At 47.6% G+C, this 21545-nt stretch overlaps 2 protein-coding genes across 15 annotated transcripts in view; one reads left to right on the forward strand and one right to left on the reverse strand.

Annotated features, from left to right (window-relative positions):
• Positions 1–21545, reverse strand: part of LOC112429437 (fructosamine-3-kinase-like) — a 598793-nt gene that overhangs the window by 128852 nt on the left and 448396 nt on the right. For 6 of the 7 annotated variants that reach the window (XR_011613969.1, XR_011613968.1, XR_011613967.1 and 3 more), the window contains 4 exons: positions 17898–18010; positions 16143–16264; positions 10581–10723; positions 4272–4360 (listed from right to left, as the gene is read on the reverse strand). The gene's annotated coding sequence lies outside the window, so the exon portion shown is untranslated. Of the gene's footprint in view, positions 1–4271; positions 4956–10580; positions 10724–16142; positions 16265–17897; positions 18011–21545 lie in introns of those variants that run through there. The other variant, XM_071080224.1, reaches the window with a different exon arrangement.
• LOC105497421 (ral-GDS-related protein-like) lies at positions 555–11609 on the forward strand. 8 transcript variants are annotated; one of them, XR_011613961.1, is made up of 12 exons: positions 555–695; positions 1122–1232; positions 3272–3444; positions 4814–5007; positions 5148–5458; positions 6227–6442; positions 6814–6917; positions 7415–7484; positions 9049–9217; positions 9602–9677; positions 10268–10291; positions 10641–10661. XR_011613961.1 is itself a non-coding variant. In XM_071080200.1 (11 exons), exons 1-11 carry the CDS (start codon positions 555–557, stop codon positions 11423–11425), a joined length of 1545 nt encoding a protein of 514 aa, XP_070936301.1. In that variant the 3' UTR covers positions 11426–11534. The 8 variants fall into 8 exon arrangements, 6 of the variants coding, with proteins under 6 accessions (XP_070936301.1, XP_070936304.1, XP_070936303.1 ...); XR_011613962.1 differs by lacking the exon at positions 10641–10661 and adding an exon at positions 10391–10422; XM_071080200.1 differs by lacking the exons at positions 9049–9217; positions 10641–10661 and adding an exon at positions 11301–11534.

Consider the following 21545-nt stretch of genomic DNA (forward strand, 5'->3'; position numbering starts at 1 on the left):
GAGTTGTATTCCATGCTACCTCTCACCCCTTCTTGTAGTTCTTCCATCTCAAAGTATGTGCAATATCTACAGGGACCACCACAACATCAGTTTTTTAAGATTTATCTCAAACACACCTCAGGAGTTCCCTAGGAAGGGTTATGATGCTAGCATAACTCCCATTGTGCAAGGTGGGGAAGAGTCCAAAACACCAAAGGAGTTCTCTAGGGTCTCACAACTGCTAAGATAAAGACTGTTTGACCCAGCACTGGCTCTTCAAACCCGGGACCCCGGTTATATCCAGGTCTTCCCAAGGTGCTGAAGGGGCACACTTTTGCATAATGGTGAACAGGTAAAGGAGTTGACGGGGGAGGGTGAGCGGCCAGAAGCCCAGAGGGGCCTTTGAGTAGGTCTTATGGAAAGGAGATGCTTACAGGATGGAACCTACAAGATGTGACCTCACTTCCTTGCTAACAGACCCCCAGTAGAACTTAGAATGCTGGTAACTAGGCACCCATATTATACACACAGCCCCATTTCCAGTTCAGTTGGTGGGCGACACTCCGGAGAACAACATGCTCTCCTGCTGTGTCCCGACGTGCTGCCGACCTCGTCGTCGCAGAAGAGGCCAAAATGAGAGTCTTTCTCGAGAATATAGACATTGGTTCAACCCTAACCCTCGACGCCTCTGGCCCTTTGCCAGAAGGCACCCACAGGTAACACAGGGCCCAGGGCAGGATCGTCCAGGCCAGGCCTCAGCTGTGCCCATCAGGGCAACACCGAGTCCCTCCCCATATGTTTGGGGGAAACAGGAGATGAGGGGCCCTCCCTGGACAGGAACAGGTAGGATGTCAGGTGTTTGGAGCCTGGTACGTATGTCAGGATCACTGCCCAGACCATGCCTGGCAGGATGGAAACTTCAGTGTCGAGGACACAGTTTGCCGCTCAGATGTGAATCTCAATTCATCTGCCGGAGACCTCAACCTTCTATGGCTGGAGGTCTATGCAGATGCTCCTATGTGCCAAATCCTGTTGGGGATGGGGACACCAGGAAGGAGTTTCAATGGGGGTGTGCCACTGTGGGGTCAGCCAGGCAGGCCACTGACAACTCTTGGCCCGGCTCTCGGGCCCTCTCTTTGCAGAGCTCCACACAGCAGATCAAGCAGGAGCTGTTGGATGGATTCCAGTTTTCCATCTTCTTCAGAGAAGGGCAGGGGCCCACCGCCACCAACCACGGCCAGTGCTGGTCTGGGGTGAGACGGGGCACAGAAGGGTCTCCACAGAGGGACTCTAGAAAACCAGGGTGGGCCCAGGACTCAGACATGAATATGCGGACTCCCTAAGCTCTGTCCTAGGAATTTCCCACTTGAGTGACCCACTGTCCTCTCCCAAAGGAATCTGGCTGCCAGTAGTACCCAGTGGCAACCTGGTTACAGGCAAAGTCCCTCTCACCTATCAGAGGAAGATGAGGGAACATCCTTGTTCTCACTTTATGCTATGCCAGGAGTATCTCCGCATGTTGCCACAAATAATTGAGTACAGTGATAACACGGTAGCAACATACTCATACTGTTATCATTTTAACTCCCCACCGAAAGTGTATCTCTGGCAACAGGCATCTCTGCCGCCCTGCCCTGCGAGACCTCCTGCAGGACTTAAAATCCAAAACTTTAACACAAATAAGGTGGGGGTGGACATTGATTACAACAAAAGAAGGTGAAGCTTCTTTATGGATCTGTTTTTAAAGTGTCACCTCACAGAACTCATCCCTGCATCCCCATCAGGCAGGAGCTGCACCCTCACATCTCACTGTAATATTGCTTAAGGGAGGCCATGCTCCACAGGGGTCAGCCTCTCAGTGCTGGTGGAGCCTGTCATGATAAAATTCCCTTTCTAGGCACCTGTTCTGCAAGGAGCATAATCCTATGTGTGTCCTAATAGGGTGGAGCAGTTTGCCAGGGCTGCCATAACATGGCACGCTCACTGAAGGGCTTAACCACAGAAATCTGGTTCCTCACGATTCTGGAGACTGGAAGTCCAACGTCAAGCTGTCAGCCTGGGGTGGTTTCTTTGGGCCTCTCTCCTTGCCTTGGAGATGGCTGACTTCTATCTCAGTCAGCACAGGGTCTTTTCTTCAACTTCTCTGTGCGCTCACCACCTCTCCTTGTTAGAACCCCAGGCATATTAAATTAGGGGCCAGTCTAATGAACTCACTTCACCTCAATTACCTCTTGGAGTACTCTGTGTCCAGACACAGTCATATTTTCTGGGGTTGAGAATAGAAACAGTTATATTTGGGGGAGGGAACACAATTCAACCCATAAAATATACAAATCCCCTGTGGAAGACACACACCCGGGAAAGGGATATCTGGGTGAAAAGATATGGAGATAGCAAGTTTCAACAGCTCTAGCCAGTTGACTTTCCAAAAGGGCTCCAGCTGGTCACACGGTCACCAGCAGCCTCTGAAGGTACCTTCGTCTCTGAATGCAGCCTCCCCTGAATACTAACACGCTTTCAACTTTTTACCACTCTGCTGTCTGGATGGCAGAGAAAATCACCTAGTTTCATTTCCACTTTCAAACATACATTTGCTTAACCTTTCACGGCTTCAGTAACTGCCTAAGTTTTCTCTTCCCCGAGTCGCCTGGCAAATCCTGGGCCTTGGGATGCACTTTCTCCCACTCAAGAGTCTTCCGGAATTTTCCACTTGGCCAGGGCTGGGATGGCCAAAACTGTTTATCCAGAATCACGTTCATGTTAAAGGAACAAAAACAATCATATCCCTCTTGTCCTGTGTGCTGTCGCTAAAATGAGGAGGGGATGAGGCCTCCCCAGGCCCTTCCCCTGCGTATCAGAAGTGGAGCCTCAGGTGGCCTACAGGGAATTTCATCCAGTCCTCCCCATGGAAGGTGTTCCCTTCTGGCCCGGGTGCTGCTGAGCAGACATTTGACATCCAAAAGCCCATGTCTCTTCTCTACCATGAGGGTGATTTTTGAGGATTGCAGGGATGATGCTCTTCATGTAGGCTGTTGATACAGAGGGCGCCCTTGCCCCACAGCTGAGAAACACCGTGACGATGCCTTGAAGGCGTGAATCATTTTATCACTTCTCCATCCTCACATACAATTTTACTTGGAAAGCCTAGAAGCCTTTTCACCATGGGCAATTAGGTTCTCCACATGCACAAGTCCCCGAAGGGCTGGTGCTTCTTGGTGTGACTTCCAGATCCCGATCCTCTGGTGGTTCATGGTGTTACCACTGACTCCCATGTCCCTCCTTGTCACCCTAGTATGAAAATGAGATCTGCAGGATGCCAACTTTCCAGCCCGGCACAGGGGAGAAGCTGTTGGACTCCCTGGTTCCAGCCTTGCTAACTAAACCCATCTCCTCCTATGCCACCTGCCTGGGCCCCTCCTGGGACTTTATCATCGTGCCACACTTTTTGGAACTGCTGGTTAGAAGGTGAGTGTCCATTCCCTCCAAGGCACGGAGGTGCCTCTGTGCCCTACTGGCTGAGTCTTGAAGATGCAGCTTTCGGAGCCTCGGTTCGCTCCTCTGGAACAGGGAGTAGCCAGAAGATGAGCCTCACAGGGTTCTTGTGGGGACTGAATGATCTAAGACATGGCAAACAAAGGGGTCACTAGAGCCTAAAACTCTGGAAAATTTGCTGGGGGTGCTGTGATTCATGTTTATTACTTTTCACCTTCACTGAAGCAGCTCTCAGCATTCTGCCTCAATGGCCCATATCCTTCGCTGTCTGGAAAAACACATAGCAAAGCAAATCTACCATAGCATTGGTAAAGGATGTCTGAGATTCCTTCTGGCTGGTCTTCTTGACACAGACAGAAGAAGGGTCTCTTGGTGCTGAAAAGGGAGCCGCAGGCCCACAGACAACTGGAGATGCTCACTGGGGTTCTCAAATGGTTGGGGTTCACACATTCAACACATACATACAAAACACCTCATTTGTGCACCGCTCTTCTTATGGCTTGGCATTATGTCATAAACAAAGCAGATGACAATCCCTGGGCCTCGATTCTACTTAAGAGTCAGGCGCTCACAGGAGACAGAATAACCAGGTCGTATCTACAGAATGTTAGAGGTGAAACCCTCATGGCCTCTTCTACATATGGTGGCATCCTCCCAGATTCTGACTAGAATGACGGAGCCCAGCAACAAGTATACACTGGGTGGATTTAGGGTTCTGAAGGGCCTTTTCACCCACAAAACATGGGGGAAAAGAATGGACTCTGGCTGGGGAGAGACTCAAGGAGCCCTGGGGCACATACCTCTTAAAATTCCCACGAGAAAGCTGACATCTGGGGACTTCCCCCGCAAGAAGCAAATAGTGAGTTCTGTAAATGGAGACTTAGGTGCCCTGCAAAGGAGAGGTGAGGCCGGGGTCACAGCTGGCCACTGACTCATCCCCAGCACCATGGCGTCCCAGCTCTCCCTGTCCTCCTCCACTCTACGTCTGCCCCCACCCTCCTAACCCCAGGACCAGGGGACCCAGAGCTGGAGCTTTCATGAGCAACCTGCTCACAAATCTACCGGGAGCTGCCATCTTGAGTGCCCAGGTGCACAGTGCTGTGCTCCAGGGCCTTTGGGAAGAGAATGTCTGTAGGACGCTGGGGCACAGAAGGGTCTGTACAGTCCTGCTGCATGGCCAGGTCTGCCCCTTCCAGGTCACCACTGATGGCTTGGGGGTAGGGTGGGGCTGTCCTCTACACAGGCTGCAACAGGTCAGGGGCCCAGAACCACACAAGGGTGCCCTGGAGGGTTGTGTGGGAGAAGGCCAGGTCTCTGACTCAGCTGTCCACTCCATCACCAGAACCATCACCTGCGTTTTCTTCACCTGGACCCCTGAAAATACTTCACTGTGCTATCAGCCCCCGCAACGGTCATCTTTCCAGAGAAAGCTGGCCTTCAGCAACTTCGCCAGGCCTGGACTGGGCGTGGAGGACCACCAGGAACTTGTCCTAGGCCAGCTGCTGCCTCCGGAGCCCAACGAGGCCAAGCCAGATGGTGAGGTGGCTTGCAGTCTGGAAGACTTTCCAGGGGTGGTGTTTTGGGGCTACAAGTCCCTTAAATTCCATTCAGTCACTTCTGTGCTTAGAAAGCCCAGTGAAAAGTGACTGGTGGGGTGACCTTTTCTCCTTTTCCAGATCCTGCTCCACATCCTGGGCAACACGCATTAACAATGCCGGCCCTGGAGCCAGCACCACCACTGCTGGTGAAACTGGGGCCTGCTCTGGAGCCAGAGTCACGTGCGGCCCCAGATGCACCAGGATATTTACATTCACCACCAGCACCAGCACCAGGCGAAGGGTCTGCTCCAGTGACAGTGCTGGAGCCACAGTCAGCCCCAGAGTCCCCCTGTCCCTGTCCTGTAAACAGCCAACCCACTGAGGAGCTGCCTGATGTCACGACCTTCCCTCCCAGGCTTCTGGAAGAGCAGCTGACCCTTATGGATGCGGTGAGCACCTAGGCTTTGCAGGCTGTGGTTCTGGCATCAGCTGTCTCAGACCAACCTCTCCCTGAGAAGGGGCCAATACTCTGGGACCAATTGTAGCTCCACTTCTTACCAACCACGGGATCTGGATGAGTTTCCTCATCCACAAGTCTTCCCTGTCTGCACGTGGACAGCAGAGATGGGACATCGCCCATGCCAGCTGCACAGAGGGACTGTACAGATTGAAAGACAGGGGATGGACAGAAAGCAGGGCAGGGCGGTGCTCAATGAGGGGCAGGCAGGGCCATGGGTCACTCATCCAGCTGCTCAGGAGCCTCACTACCCTCAGCGCTTATTAGGTACCTGATGTATACTAGATTCTATGGCAGACACCCAAACAGAGCCCATAGTTGCAGCTGCCACAGGGAAAGTGCACCAGTATGGAGAGAAAGAGTACAGGGATGATTGCATGGGAGGAAGATGAGTCCTCAGGATGGGCAGGCTTGAGCCACCTTCTAGTTCTTGGGAGTGCAGATGGCCTGGGAAAAAATGTCACTCTCTCTTCCCACTCTTGTTGGGTTCTGGGACATGATGCATTCAGGGCCCTCGGTGGGCAGAAAATCAAAGCCAGGGACTCCCTCACGTCTGAGGCCCATTTTAAAGCTTTTTGAGCTCCAGCTCAGTTCCTGAGAGAGATCGTGGATGACTGTGAGCTCAGTCCTTGCCTGGGACTGTGGGTGACTCTGAGCTGGGGTGTGCTCTGTCTGTGACACGCTCCTTCTACCCCTAAAGGAGCTGTTCAAGAAGGTGGAGCTCTACGAATGTTTGGGCTCCATCTGGGGCCGACGAGCTAAGAAGGGGAATAAGCACGTGGCACCCACAGTTCGTGCCACCATTGCACACTTCAACAGGCTCGCCAACTGCGTCACCACCTCCTGCCTCGGGAACCACGGCATGAGGGCCCAGGACAGGGCCAGGGTGGTGGAGCACTGGATCAAGGTGGCCAGGGTAAGCTATGATTGGGCCTGAAGATTCCCTCTTTAAAAATGGGGAACTGCCTCTTCTCCTCCATCAGCTTTAGGATTGGCATCTGTATCTCTGGCCTGAGCCCTGCACATCCCCTAGGCCCTTCTTGCCAGAGCTTCACTGACCTTGACTCCCATGGCCCAGTGGGGACTGCTCACTTCTGACCTGGGACCTTCCTTGGGTTGAACTAAAATCCTCCTAGATGAGTGACATTCACTCGGCCCCAGTAGTGCCCTCCTGAGGCTCCCTGGGCCTCTGCTTTGTCCAGGAAGGGAGATCTCAGCACAGCGGGCTGAGGCTGAAGTGGGTCGGGCTGCAACTCTGGACCTCACAGCTCACTCTTCCCTCTCCAGGAGTGCCTAAGCCTCAACAACTTCTCCTCAGTGCACGCCATCGTCTCTGCTCTGCACAGCAAACCAATACATCGGCTACACAAGACGTGGGCAGGAGTGTCCAGGTGAGGAGGGTTCCCTCCACGGGAGCACCAGGGTTGACCTAGGGACCCATAGGTCTCCCCACGTGCCCTCGACTCTGAAAGGTTCTTGGAGACTAGGGACACTGGTGGCAGGGATGGGCTGGTAGGTGTGGTCACTAAGCTGTCCTGGACTTCTAAGCAAGGATTTCCAACTCAGGACTAAGGATTTTTAACCATCAGGAACAGACTGGAGCCAACTGGAGGCTTTCAGGTGTTTGCACCCAGCAGTGGAACTGTGTCCAGCTAGAAGCTAACTGTGAACACGCAGGGGCTCATGTGAAGTGGAGATGGGCCAGGGGAGGAGCATTACAGGTCCCACCCTGGTCCTCTGCAGCCTTTGTCAACAGAGGACCCCACTGGAAACTCTCACCCATGAAGTTGGGATTCTCTGGGTTTTGAAACAAAAAGGATTGGATTGGAACTCACAAATCTCTCTGCTTATTCACAAATTTACCCTTTTTTCTTTCCTCTGCCCATAGCAAAAGCACAAAACATCTAAAACAACTCTGCAAAAAAGACACTGCCGTGAAGAGGGACCTGCTGATAAAGGTACAGTGGAGTCTGGGAGACGCGGGACAAATGTTTAAGGGTCAGAGGAAAGACTGAGTTTGGAAGGGCATTGGACCCGGTGTGCAGTGGTTATTTTGTTTTGTTTTGACTCATCTACTAAAAGTGGACTTGAAAAATTTACTCCATGCCTACCTAGGGCCAACAGGGAGAGAGGTGTGTGGTCCACAGGCACGTGGCAGCACGGGGGTAGGAGGCCCTGGAAATGGGATGTGGCAACGGCTGCTGGGCTGCCGAGCCGGGGTGATGAGTTGCAGCATTAGCAGGGTTCTGTCTCCCATGCCGGTCCATCCTGCTGGCATGGAGCTTCCTCCAGGCTGGGGGATGGTTACGGTAGGTGGGACTTTCTTCCTTCCACAAACTGGCCGGCAATTCCTGAGGAAGCCAGGCCTCTGCTGCTGCTTCTATCTGCAGCGCACCTCCACGGGCAGGGGGCCTTTGCCCACACTGGGGGAGAGGGGGAACAAAAACAAAGGAAGCTCATGTGCCAGGGAGTCCAGTGGAACTCACAGCTATGGGTACCAATGGGCACGCTCAGGACAGACATACGTGTTTCCTGGGACTCCCCGCTCTGCCCTTTGCAGATACCCGAAAACGGTCATGTCACAGGACTGTCACCAGTTAGCAGTGACACAAGCTCATGACAAGTATCTGGGGGATTCATCATGCATTCCTAGGGGATCCTCCCTGACCAGATCTCAGAATATTCCATGCAAATGAGAAGACAACTTGTCACCCCACCCAAGATTCTGGAAAACCTCGCCATGTCAATCTGAGATGGCACCGCAGGAGGCCACTTCCTGAGTAGAGGAAGAAAGAGTTCTCTGCACAGAACTCCCCTGGGGGATCATTGGCCAGGCAAAACCTTTCGCATGGCTGAAACCCAGTTTGTGTGGCAGAGACTCCAGTAGGGCTTGGATAGGCAGGTGCCACTTAACCAGGTCTCCTAAACCGCCCTGTCCCTTTCCCATCACGACTGTGCCTGGCTGGAGACCTAGATACTCAGAGACTCCAGAGAACACGACCCTGATGGGTGGTGGTGCTGGGATATGGGGTGAAGGCAGCCAAGACAGAGCCTCCAGGATGGGGAGGAGGTGCCTTCTCTTTCGGGTCCCTGGGGAGTCACTGCCTGCTCTGGGTCTCCGCTTCCTCATCTGGAAAATAAAGGGATGCTGAGCCTGTAGCGCAGCCCTCACAGAATGGAAATGAGGGTCAAGAAAAGAAAATAATTTGCTGGTGCTCATGCCTGGTTCTTCCTCAGAGGGATGAGGGTGAGAACAATGGCAACAGCTACAGGAAACAGTACTAAGGAGGCCTTGTGAAGTAGCTGTGATTTTGATCACTTTTTATAGAAGAGGAAACAGTCTCAGCGAGGCCCGGCTGCATGACTGGGTGACACACACAGGGAGTGTGGTGCTGGGCCAGTGGTATGAGCACCTTGCCAGGTGATTCACACCAGTGCCTGGGGATCCAAGGGCAGGGTGGCTGGGCTGTAACTGGGGGAAGGGAGGAGAGCCTCACTGTCTCCATCACTGACACCTGGCAGGCGGGGAGCTTTAAGGTGGCCACCCAGGAGAGAACCCACCAGAGAGCCCAGATGAGACTACGGAGGCAGAAGAAGATGAGTGAGCCTGTGGCATAGAGGGGGATCACAAGAGATCACAGGACAGGGTTCCTTTCCCCGCCAGCTAGAGGCCTCCACATCGAGACAGCAGGTGCTTCCTCCCCAGCCCTGTCCTCTTGTGGCCACTGGGCCTGGAAAACCTCCATTTGAGAGACAAGAGCAAGGGTCTGGGAAAGCTGGACTCAGAGTGGATGTGGGGAAGGGTAAGGTTGGGACCACAGGTCCTTGTGACTTGTTAATATCCCACCACAGAGGTAACTAGGAGTGCTTGGAGATCAACTAGACTTGGAGGTCAGCTGGGATAGAGGAGGCAGAGAATAGGGAAAGGCAGCTGAGGGTCTTTGGCTGCTCCATCCGGGAGACCTAGGGAGGGGGGTTCTGGGAGACAGGCTGATGGGATTTCATGGGACAGGACAGTGGGCAGCCATCTGATGGCCAATACTCATCACCACTTTCCCAACCCTCCTTGGCACAGGGAGTGGTCCCCTTTCCTGGGGGATTTTCTGACTGTATTACAGAGGTTGGATTCGGCCATCCCGGACGATCTGGATGTGAGTGAGCCTGGGGCAGGTTGGTTGGGAACCAGGATCCTGAGGCTTGGGAGGAGAGGGTCGTGGACCGAGCCCTTAGATCTCAGCCCTAAGCAAACCTCCTCTCCTGAGAGCCTCACAGCTGCTCCTGTGGGTGGGGGTGTCAGGCCCATCTCATCACCTCCGTGTGATGGAGGCTCCATGGCAGCCACCAATCCCTATCCCTGAGTGGTGAAGCTGCAGAGATGCCTGACTGCAACGCTGCTGAGGTGTGGGCTGAGCTGGACTCAGTGACTCCCCAGGGTAACCCGTAATTGGAGAGTGAAATTGAGCCTCTCCAAGGGCAGATGTTCCAGGGTTATTGTGTGCTTTCTTTCTATAAGAGACCTCAGCTTCCCTGTCTGTCATCAGAAAAAGGTGGGGCAGAGTGTCCCTGAGCCTCAGCTCCCATGCCCCCTGCTCTAGAACCTGGAGTCTGAGGCAGATCCAAGTCCTGTCACGTGCACATCCCCTGACCCTGGTGTCCCTGGCAGTAGTACAGCATGGGAAGGGGTGGAGTGGGGCTGGTTGTGGGCCATTGACCTTTGTGATGGATTCTGTCTGCCTTCCAGGGCAACATCAACAAGAGGAGGAAGGTGAGCAGCTGGGACTCTCAAGTTGGAGGAGGGTGGGGATGTGGACCTCACAGTCCACCCTGGGCAGGACACTCCCTGGCTCCATCCTCTACATCTTAGGTTTACTGGGAGGGGTTGACACACACAGGAAGAGGAAATCTATCCCAGTGGAGAGAGTGGGAAAGGCACTGGATCAAAGACCAATTCCTGCAGGAGGGGATATTTACATCCAAATCTGAGAACAGGCTGGGGGCTGCATGGGGCCCCTGCAGAAAACTGCCCCAGGGATCAGCCCCTTCTCCCTGCTTACCAAAGGTCCCCTCAGCATCTTCCACCCAGGTCCTGTCAGCAACCTCTCCTCTGTCTCTAGGAGGTCCGAGTTCTGCAGGAAATGCAGCTGCTCCAAGTGGCTGCCATGAATTACAGGCTTCGGCCTCTTGAGAAATTTGTCACCTATTTCAAAAGAATGGAGCAGCTCAGTGACAAGGAGAGGTGAGGGCCTAGCGGACGGGCAGAGGGTGGGAGAAGGCTCTCCATTTTTTTTTAACATGGTCTAGCTCTGCACCCAGGCTGCACTGCAGTGTCGCCATCTCTGCTCACTGCAACGTCTGCCTCCTGGGCTCAAGCCCTTTGTCAGCCTCCCAAGCAGCTGGGACTACCGCTGTACATCATGTCCCAGGATATGGTACAGCAGGTACAGACACCATGTCCTGTTGTTCTGCTGCTGTTGTTCTGGTACAGATGGGGTTTCACAATGTTGTCCAGGCTGGTCTCAAAGTCCTAGCCTCAAGCAATCCACCGCACACAGCCTCCCGAAGTACTGATATTACAGGTGTCAGCCACCCCACGTGGCCTAGAGGAGGCTCTCCTGTGGCCAGCTACAGAGAGCCTATGGCCGTGACTCCACGGCCAGCATCAAGCCCTGTTGCATGGGGACTGCTGGGGACCCAGGATTTCAGCTGGGCATGCACTGAGAGGGGACCTGATGTGTGGCTCATGGTGGCCTCACAGCTACCTCTCTGTCCTGCAGCTACAAGCTTTCCTGACAGCTGGAACCCAAATCCCAGTAGGCCAGCAACATCCTGCAGTGGCTGGGACCCCACCGGGATGTTGGCCAGAACACCGGCTCTGCACCATCCTTCACCCAGACCGTGACACCAGGGAACCACATCTAGGAGGCTGGCAGCTCAGCTGCATCCGGTCCCTGCTCCTTAACACCAGCTGCTCCTGCTGGCCAGGAAATGGCCATGGGTCTTTTGCGAGTCAGGCGGGAGACCATTTTATGTTTACTTTCTTTAGTGTATAAGTAAGGTTTTTTTTTTTCTAAGCTTTCATTAAAATAAAATTTTAAAATGCTATTCAAAATGTTCTACAGTTCATGGAATGAGAAAAGTAACTCCAATGCAGTAACTGTATACCAGTCTTTAGGATTCATAGTCTAGCATGTCAAATTGAGGCTATGGCTGAACAAGTCATGGAACAGTGTTCATGTTACACATACCAACCGTTTAATGTTTTCCTTCTTTATTCAAAATGATTATTGTTAACTCTGTTTAAAGAAAACAAAACAAAACAAAACAAAAACCCTTAAAAACCATAGTATATCACCCAATCTACCATACTTCTTCTACTGACCAGCTACTCTCAAATCTAAATTCTAGTTAAATTAAGTTCTACTGGGTCACTCTACTTCCTTAAAGTTTAAATCTTTGATGAATCACTTAAATATTTACTGAAGGGTTGGAGATGGGAGGTATTTCAGTAATCAGTAGGGCTGCTGGGCAGAAGGGAGCTGGCCATCAGTCTCCACGAAATACAGATAAACGTTTTCCACCATGGATCTTCCCAGACTTTTAGATACCTGTCACCTAAGTGAACATCAAGGAAGGAGAGAATTGTTTCAACCCAGTATCTAAAGGATTTCCCACAGCTTAATTTGAACACAACTGCCTTTGTGCTGTATCAGACAAAAACAAGACAAAGAAGTCAACATTTCAGGGTCTGAAACATGTAATAACACCAAATCAACACCAAATAAACACCTAAACCCAATCCTGGAGCCGCAAAGCTCCTATAAGAAAAGTGGGAGTCTATATCTCAGCAAAACTTGTATCTCTGCATGCAGTTTGCAAAAAAAGAAAGAAAACAAGAGCAAAAATTATCTATGGCAAGAAACCCTTAGACCGTGCAATTGATTTGGTAATACTTTTTCTTGTTTATTGTTCTTTTTGGATGGGACACTAAAATCACTGCTAACAAATGTGAATACAAATACATGGGACTATACAACATTTTAGAGCTTCCGCATGGGGAAGAGAAACAATGAACTATTAAAGAAAGCATCCTACAGACTGAAAGAAAGTTCAGCAGAATCGTATCTGTGAATGGGGTTGTTATCTAACATGTACGAGAAACTAACACTACTCTAACTGGGAAAAAGAACAAAACCTAATACCCAAGCTGAAACTGGGCAAGGAACCTGAACAGGCACATTTCAAGAAAAGAAAACATGAACTTGACTGACAGGTCAAAGAGAAGTTGCACAACTTCACTAATCCTCACACAAATGTCTAAGTACAAATCACACGCAGATACCTCTCACTTTAATTAGAATGAAACTTACCAAAAACAAACAAACAAAAAAACAACCCATATGTTCACAGGCAGTGGCCAATGTAGAAATGCAGAAAAAGACACTTTTATACACTTTTGGTGGGAATGTACATTATTATACACACGAAGTGAAGCAGTTGAAGGTGCCTTAAACATTTTACATTACAACTACCCGATCACCTGGCAATCCCACTGCCGGTTATACACAGAAAGCACATGGAATCTGTTATATTGAAGAGGTATCGGCCTTCCTATGGCGACAGAAGCACTATTCACAATAGGGAGGGTATCCAATCAATGTACCTGTTCATGCACAAAGGGAAAAAGAAACTACAGTACACAAAGGAATCCTCTTCGGCCACAGAAATTCATGAAACCATGGCATCTGCAGCAACGTGCAGAAATTGGAGGACATGACCTTCAACGAAATCAGCCAGGAAGAGAAACGCAAACACGGCATGATTTCATGCATGTGAGAATGACATCAACTTTCTCTCTAAATGACTTTATCTCCTAGACATAGGAAGTTCCACAGTGGTGAAGAGAGGATGGTGGTGGGGGAGCAGGGGCAGGAACTGCGAAATGGATACAACGTTACACTCAGATGACAGGAATAAATTCAGCTGCTCTACTCCACAGCAGGGTGTCTAGACTTAACAGTATCCCACCATATTTTCCAAAAAAGCCTGAAAAAGACTCTGAATATTGCAACCACAGAGAATTAATAAATAATAACTACACAAGGTAACAGAGTCAGTCAATGCCTTCCTTTGATCATTACACAAGGTATATATGCATGGATTAAAATGTCCCACTCTACTCTTTAATTGTATACTTTTACTACGGGACAAATTGCTTTTAAGGACATAGAAACAAACAATGCTGAAGTTCATGTGAGACCAGGAAATGCCCTGTATTTCCAAAGTAATTCTGAGAAATCCAAATTACATTCGATACATCACACTCTCTGATTTGAAATTTCACTCAAACTCTGGGGACCTGCTTCCACATGGATGAGTGGAAGAGAACACAGAACCTGAAGTAAACCCACACACCTCATACCACCTGATTCTGGATGAAATACACAATGATTAAGTAATGGGGAAAGAACTCCCTTTTCAATAGTCTTGGGGATAAATGGCGAGGCATATGCAGAAGAGTAAGTAACACTAGGCCTCTACTTCTCACCATCTACCAAAGTTCACTCAGATGAATGAAGGATGTAAATGGAAGACCTCAAAGTACAAAAATCCTACAAGAGACCCTAGGAAATACCCTTCAACATCAGCTTTGACAAAGCATTTATATGCCTAAGACTCCACATGACACTGCAACAAAAGCAATAATCGACACGTGGGACCTAATACACTAAAGAGCCACCACACAACACAAGAAATTACCAACGGAGTAGACAGACGACATACAGGATGAGAGAAAATGTTCCCAAACTATGAACCTGACCAAGGTTCTAATGTCCAGAATCTACCTTAAAGACCTTACACAAATCAATTAGCCAACTCCCCCCTCCAAATAATTAATAGGCAATGGATATAAGCACACACTTCTTGAAAGATGATATAAAAGCAACCAAAAATTTGAAAATATGCTGAACCTAACTGTCAGAGAAATACCAATCAAAAGCACAATGAGACATATCGCACGCTGCTCAGAATGGCGATTACACAGTCAGGAAAAAAAAAAGGACACTAGTGAGGCAGCAGAGAAGGGGGACACTGGTCCACTTTTGGTGAAAATGCAAAGTAGTTCAGACACCACAAAAAGAACTTCTGAGATTGCTCAAAGAACTTAAACCAGAACTACCATCTGACACAGCAAGCCCACCACTGGGGTATACACAAAGGAAAATAAATCCTTCTGTCCAAAACACACATGCACACAAATGGTCTTGGCGGGACTATTTACAATGGCAAATACGTGAAATCAACCTAGGTATCCATCAACAGGGGATCAGAAAAGGAAAATTTGGTACGTATATACCACAAAAAACTAGGCAGCCATAAAACACAAAACAAAAAACAAAAAACGACGAAATCATGTCCTTGGCAGCAACATGAAAGGAGCTGGAGGCCATTATCTAAAGGCAAACAAGGAAAACACAGAACACCAAATGCCACATGTTCTCACTTCTAAGGTGGAGCTAACATTGAATACACCCTACCGTAAAAGTGAGAATAACACACACTGATGACTTAACAGACGAAAAAGGAAGAAGGGACGAGGTATGGGCTAAAGACCTACCCAGTGGGTCCACCCACTCCCTCCGTGATAAGGTCTCTGGGATCCCAGTCTCAGGTCATGCAATATACCAAAGGCAGTAACTAATCTGCATTTGTATCTTTTAGTCTATAATAAATGTAGAAATTAGTTAACAAATACAAACTTAGAAGCTAAAACAATGAATGAAAAACACAAGCTTTTATAATTATTCAAACAATCATTTACTGGCATAAACTAAGAAACTGGACAGAATCAGTAAACCAAATACTCAACCCCAATTATGTATAATGAACACATTTTTCAAAAGAACACCAAAAAGACACAATGGGCAAAAGACCGCCTGTTCAATAGATGATTCTGAGTAGACTGAACATTCAGAAGTAAAACACTGAAATAGGACCGTTATGTCATGCCAACACAAAAATCAATGCAAAATATGTTAAAGGCCTAAAACTCAATTCTGACACCACAAAACTACTACAAAACATAAGGTGTGCATGTATTTTCGAAAAGTAATACATGCACGTAGGCTGCTAAAGGTATTTTTAAAAAATTAAAACAAAGGAAATACTCTAAGAAAACACTCACAATGTAATGGCTAGGCATTTTCACTAAAAAGCTGGGCACCCGCTTACACAGAACAGTGGAACAGATTAGAAGACCCAGATACAAACCTGCACACCTGAAATCATCTGATACTTGAAAATAAAACAACAAAAATAAGCAATGGAGAAAGGATTCCCTATCAGTAAGTGGTGTTGGGATCAGTGGCTACCTAGATGCAGAAGAAATAACACTGGGCCCGTGTCTCACCATGTACAGAAAGCAACTCAACTTGAATCAAAGATTGAAATGCAAAATCCTGGGCTGGGTGTGGTGGCTCATGCCTGGAATCCAAGCACTCTGGGAGGCCAAAGCAGGTGGATGACTTGAGGTCGGAAAGTTCGAGACCACCCTGGCTGACATGGTGAAACCCTGTCTACTTAAAAAGCAAAACTAAGCCGGGTATGGTGGCACGTACCTGTACTCCCAGTTACTTGGGAGACTGATGCACAAGAATCACATGAACCCCGAAGGTGGAGGATGCAGTGAGCCAAGATCGCTCCATTGCATTCCAGCCTGTATGACACAGCGAGACTCGGTCTGTAAATAAACACAAAAATACATAAAAATCCAAGACTTGAAACTATAAAAAAATCCTGCACGAGAATCTAGCAAATACCCTTCTCGACAGATGTTTTGGCAAAGCATTTATATGTCAAGTCCCAAAAAGCAATGACAACAAAAACAATTCCTGATAAGTGGGACCTAATACACAAAAGAGCTGCTGCACAGAACAAGAAACAACCAACAGACTCAACACATTGCCTATAGAATGAGGGAACACATTCCTCAACTATGTATCTGAAAAACGTCTAATATCCAGGATTTATGTAAAGAGCTTAAATAAAATCAGAAAAAAAAAACCCAACTTGTAAATGGGCAAGGGACATGAACACACACTTAAAAGAAGGTGTACCACTAACCAATGAGAATAAAAACATGCTCGATCTCACTGATTATCAGAGAAATGCAAATCAGAAACATACTGAGATACCATCTCACACTGGTCAGAATGGCAATTATGACACACAGTCCACAACAACAGAGGCTGGTGGGGCAGATGAGCAAAGAAATGCAGGTCCACTGTAGGGGGAAATGCAAACTAGTTCAGACACCCTGGAGAGCACAGTGTGGATATTTCTCAAAGAACGTAAAAGAGAACTACCACCCAATGCTGCAACCCCACTCCTGAGGATCTATCGAAAGGAAAATCCTTCCATCCAAAACACACATGTACTTGCATGTTCACGGCAGTACTACTCACAATGGTAAGGACATGGAATCAGCCGTGGTGCCTATCAGCAGTGGATCAGAGAAAGGAAATGGGTACATACACACCACAGAACACTACACAGCCATAAAAAACAAATCCATGCCCTTACCAGAAACCTGGACAGAGCCATAGGCCATTATGCCAAAAGGCAAGAACAGAAAACCACAATTTTCAAAACAGCTACAAAGGTCAGTTGTGAATATTCTTTCCACAGAGAAATCATATGTCTGGAGCTCACAGAGATGCCAGACACCGCGACTTCATGATGATGCTATGTTTACACAGATCAAACTGTGCCTTGCACTTGCTGGTTATACACAGACTATACGACAATGAAACTGCTGTCCCATTTTGGTAACATTCATTCTCACCAGAGATGCTATCTGAGTGTGGTTCTGATTGACTTCTCGTGAGGATCAGTAATGTTGATTCAGAATCTTTTACCTGTGCATCCATCTCAGGTCTTCAGATCCATTGCCCAGTCTTACATGTCAAATTGAAACAAGTTCACAGTAACTTGGCAAACATCACTAACGACAAGCAAAATGTAAAACAAAACCACACTTAGACACCATCTCATTCTAATTGGAATGAGTATTAAAATAAAGAGGCAAAAAAAAAAAAAAACCACTGAATGAAAGGGAAACGCTGGTGTGTTTCCAGAGAGAGACAGAGAGAGACACTCTTTCACAGTTCGTGAGAAGGTAAACTAGCACATGCACTCCAGAAACCACTTGGAGGTTCCTCCAAACCTTAAAAGACTCCAACTACCATTTCAACCGGTAATTATACTACTAGGAATACACTCAATGTCATTGAAATCAGGACATCAAACATAGATCTACCCACCCATGTGGATTCCAGCACTGTTCCCAAGAGCCAGTGTAAGCATCAACCTACCTGCTTATCCACAGACGAAGGGAGAAAGAAGCTGCTCCACATGTTCGCACCGGGATACTCTTCACACAGAAAACCACAATGACATCATATCGTGGGGAACCACAGGGTTGCACCTGGAGGACATGATGGTAAATTAAATGAACAAGAGGGGAAAGAATCAAACCTTGAGCCATCTCACACATGCAGAATCTGAGAAACTCTATCTCAAAGACCTGGCGAGCACAATATTGGTTTGCAGAGATTGGGGGAAAAGAGGAGTAATGGGCAGGGATTGTAAATGGGAAATGAGAGGAAGAAAATTCAGTTGTTCTCTTCCAGTGCAGGGTGACCAGGGTTAACAGTATCAGCACATCACTTTCAAAGCAGCTTGAAAGGAGAATACTGAAAGGGTCCCACCATAAAGGAATAAATAATGGGAAAAGGTATCAGAAACACTAAGCACCCTGATTTCATCATTTCACAATGTATGCATCAACCATAATGCCCCACTCTACCCTCTCATTGTATTGTTCCTTTACTATGCAACACATTTGTTGCAAGAAATAGAAACAGGTGATGCTAATATTCATGTGGGACCATGAAGCACCCTGAGTTTCATCCTCTGCAATCCTGAGACATCCAGACTACATTGGACACATCACATTTCCTGATTTCAAATTTCATGGAAAAGCTAGGGACCGGCCTCCACACAGAGCAGTGGAACACAAGGCAGGACCAAGAAGTAAACCCACACGCTGAAAACTATCTGATCTAACACAGAATCCACCAAAGTAAGAAAAGGAAAAAGGACACCCTATTCAATCAACGGTGCTGAAGTAAGTGGCTAGCCATGTGCAGAAGAGTAACACTAGGCCCCTACCTCTCACCAGACACAAAGAGGAACTCAAGATGAATGAAAAATTTCAACGGAAAACCTCAAACTATTAAAATCTTATGAGAAAACTTGTGAAATATCCTTCTCCACATAGGCTTTGGCAAAACATTTAGATGGCTAAGTCCTGAAGAGTAACGGCAACAAAAACAGAAATTGACACGTCAGACCGAATACCTGAAAGAGCTGCTGCATAGCAAAAGAAACTACCAACAGAGTTAACAGTGCACACAAAGGGAGAACACGGTCCCAAACTGTGCATCTGCACCACATCTAATATGCAGAATCTACAAGGCCCATCAACAAGTCAACTAGGGAATATCCCATTAATAAACAGACAAGAGATGCAAACACACACTTCTTAAAAGTCAATGTACAAGCAACCAACATGTAGGAAAACATGCTCAAACTCACTATCAGAGAGCTGCCAATCAAAAACATTACAAGACGTTGTAATCCCATGGAGGTCACAATGGTGAGGACCACGCAGACGAGGAACACATGCTGGCGAGGCAGACGAGGAAACGAAACGCTGGTATGCTTTCGGGGAGGGGAGGGGATTAAAACTAGTATAGACACCATTGAAAGCAGATTGGGGATTTCTCAAAGAGCTGAAAACAGAACTGCCATCTCACCCAGAAGGCCCTCTCCTGTGCATCTACCCAAAGAAAAATCAATCCTCCTAACCAAAAGACACAGGTACTCGTTATGTTCATAGCAGTATTATTCACAATGTCAAAGACATGGAATCAACCTACCCATCAACAGTGGATGAGAGGCCAGCACAGTGGCTCACACCTGTAATTCTAACACTTTGGGAAGCCAAGGCAGGTGGATCGCTTCAGTCCAGAATTTGAGACCAGCCTGAGCAAAATGGTGAGATCCCATCTCTACAATAATAAAAAAATTAGCCGGATGTGGTGGTGGGCACCTGTAGAACTATCAGGGAGGATCACCTGACAACAGAAGGTGGAAACTGCAGGCCAGTGTCAGAAGTGAACCAAGGCCAAAATAGAAAACCAAATGCCACATGTTCTCACTTATAAGCAGGAGCTAAACTTTGAATGGACTCAAACATAAAGAAGAGAACACCAGACACCGGGAATGACCACAGACCAATAAAAAAACAGGGGAGAGGGAGCGTGTGCTGAAGACCCACCCTGTGGGCCCTCTGCTCACTGCCTGGGTTACGGGATTGTTGGGACCCCAAGTCTCAGGGTCATGCAATCAACAGATGTAACTAACTAACTTACATATATACCTTTTAAACTGTAATAACAAGAGTAGAAACCATTAAAAGAAAAATCCAAGGTAAGAACCAAAGAAAATAATCAATCAAAAAACAATTTGTAGTTCTCCAAACAATTCGTGACTGTCACAAACACAGAACGAGGACCTAAGTGGCACAATGAGGCAGCCAAATACTTTTTCCAACATGATGTGTAGGGAATACATTTTACTAAACCCCAAAAAGATACAATGGGAAAGGGAGAGTCTGGTTCAATTATCGATTTTGAAAAAACTGAATATCCACAGGAAAAACACTGAAATAGGACCCTTACAATGCACGATACACAAAATCAACACAAAATGAAGACCTAAATTCAATCTTGAAACTGTAAAGGTCCTATAAGAAAAGAGAGTGGGTGTATATTTTAGGAAACCCTTGATCTATGCAAACAGGCTGTAAAAGGTAAAAAAGCATCATAACACTAAAAAAAAGGTAGGGAAACTATACCCACAGACAGTGCAAGGCTTGGCTCTGTGCGTGTGTGCGCGCACGCATGTTTTTCTGTTATCATGGAAGCGCAGTGTTGAATACAAAAGTCACTGCTAACATATGCAACTATAACCATATGCGACTAGGGACACTTTACAAATTCTACAGGGAAAAGGAAACAATGAAACAAAAAAAAGGAATCCTAAAGACTGAGAGAAACAATAAAAAATCCTAACCCTGAAAGAGGTTGTTATCTAACACATACAATAAAGTGATATTACTAAGTGAAAAACAACAACAATAAAAACAACAAATATCCAAGTAAAAGGATCTAAATAGACCTGAGTGAAAAGATGGCAAGAAATGGACTCACAGGTGACAGTTCCTCAATATCACTAATCCTCACAAAAACATGAATCAAAACCATACTCGGTTACCATCTAATTCTACCTAGAATGAGTATTACAAAAGACAAAAATCAAAATTGTTGAAGGCAATGGTCAGTGTAGACTTGCAGGAAAAAAAAAAATCTTCCACACACTTTGTGGAATGAAAATTATGTACACACTACAAAAACTTTTGGAAATTCCTTAAAAAAGTAAAAGGTAGGCCGGGCACAGTGGCTCACACCTGTAATCTCAGCACTTTGGGAGGCCGAGACAGGTGGGATCACATGAGGTCAGGAGTTCAAGACCAGCCTCACCAACATGCTGAAATCCTGTCTCTACTACAAATACAAAAATTAGGCGTGGTGCCAGGTGCCTGGATTCCCAGGCACTCGGGAGGCTGAAGTGGCAGAATCGCTTGAACGCAGGAAGCGGAGCTTGCATTGAGCCGAAATCGCGCCACTGCACTCCAGCCTGGGCGACAAGAGCAAGACTCCGTTCTTTTTTTTTTTTAAAAGAAAAAACGAACAACAAAAGGTAAAAGTACAACTGCCACTCCAATAACAATCCCACCACTGGGTACACGTTTAGAGAAAATGAAATCCCTGTGTTATCTGCCTTTTCATGTGTCCTGAAGCACTAGTCACAATAGCCAAGATGTGGAATCAACC

Source organism: Macaca nemestrina, chromosome 15 (assembly GCF_043159975.1).
Source record: "Macaca nemestrina isolate mMacNem1 chromosome 15, mMacNem.hap1, whole genome shotgun sequence".
Lineage (NCBI taxonomy): Eukaryota > Metazoa > Chordata > Mammalia > Primates > Cercopithecidae > Macaca > Macaca nemestrina.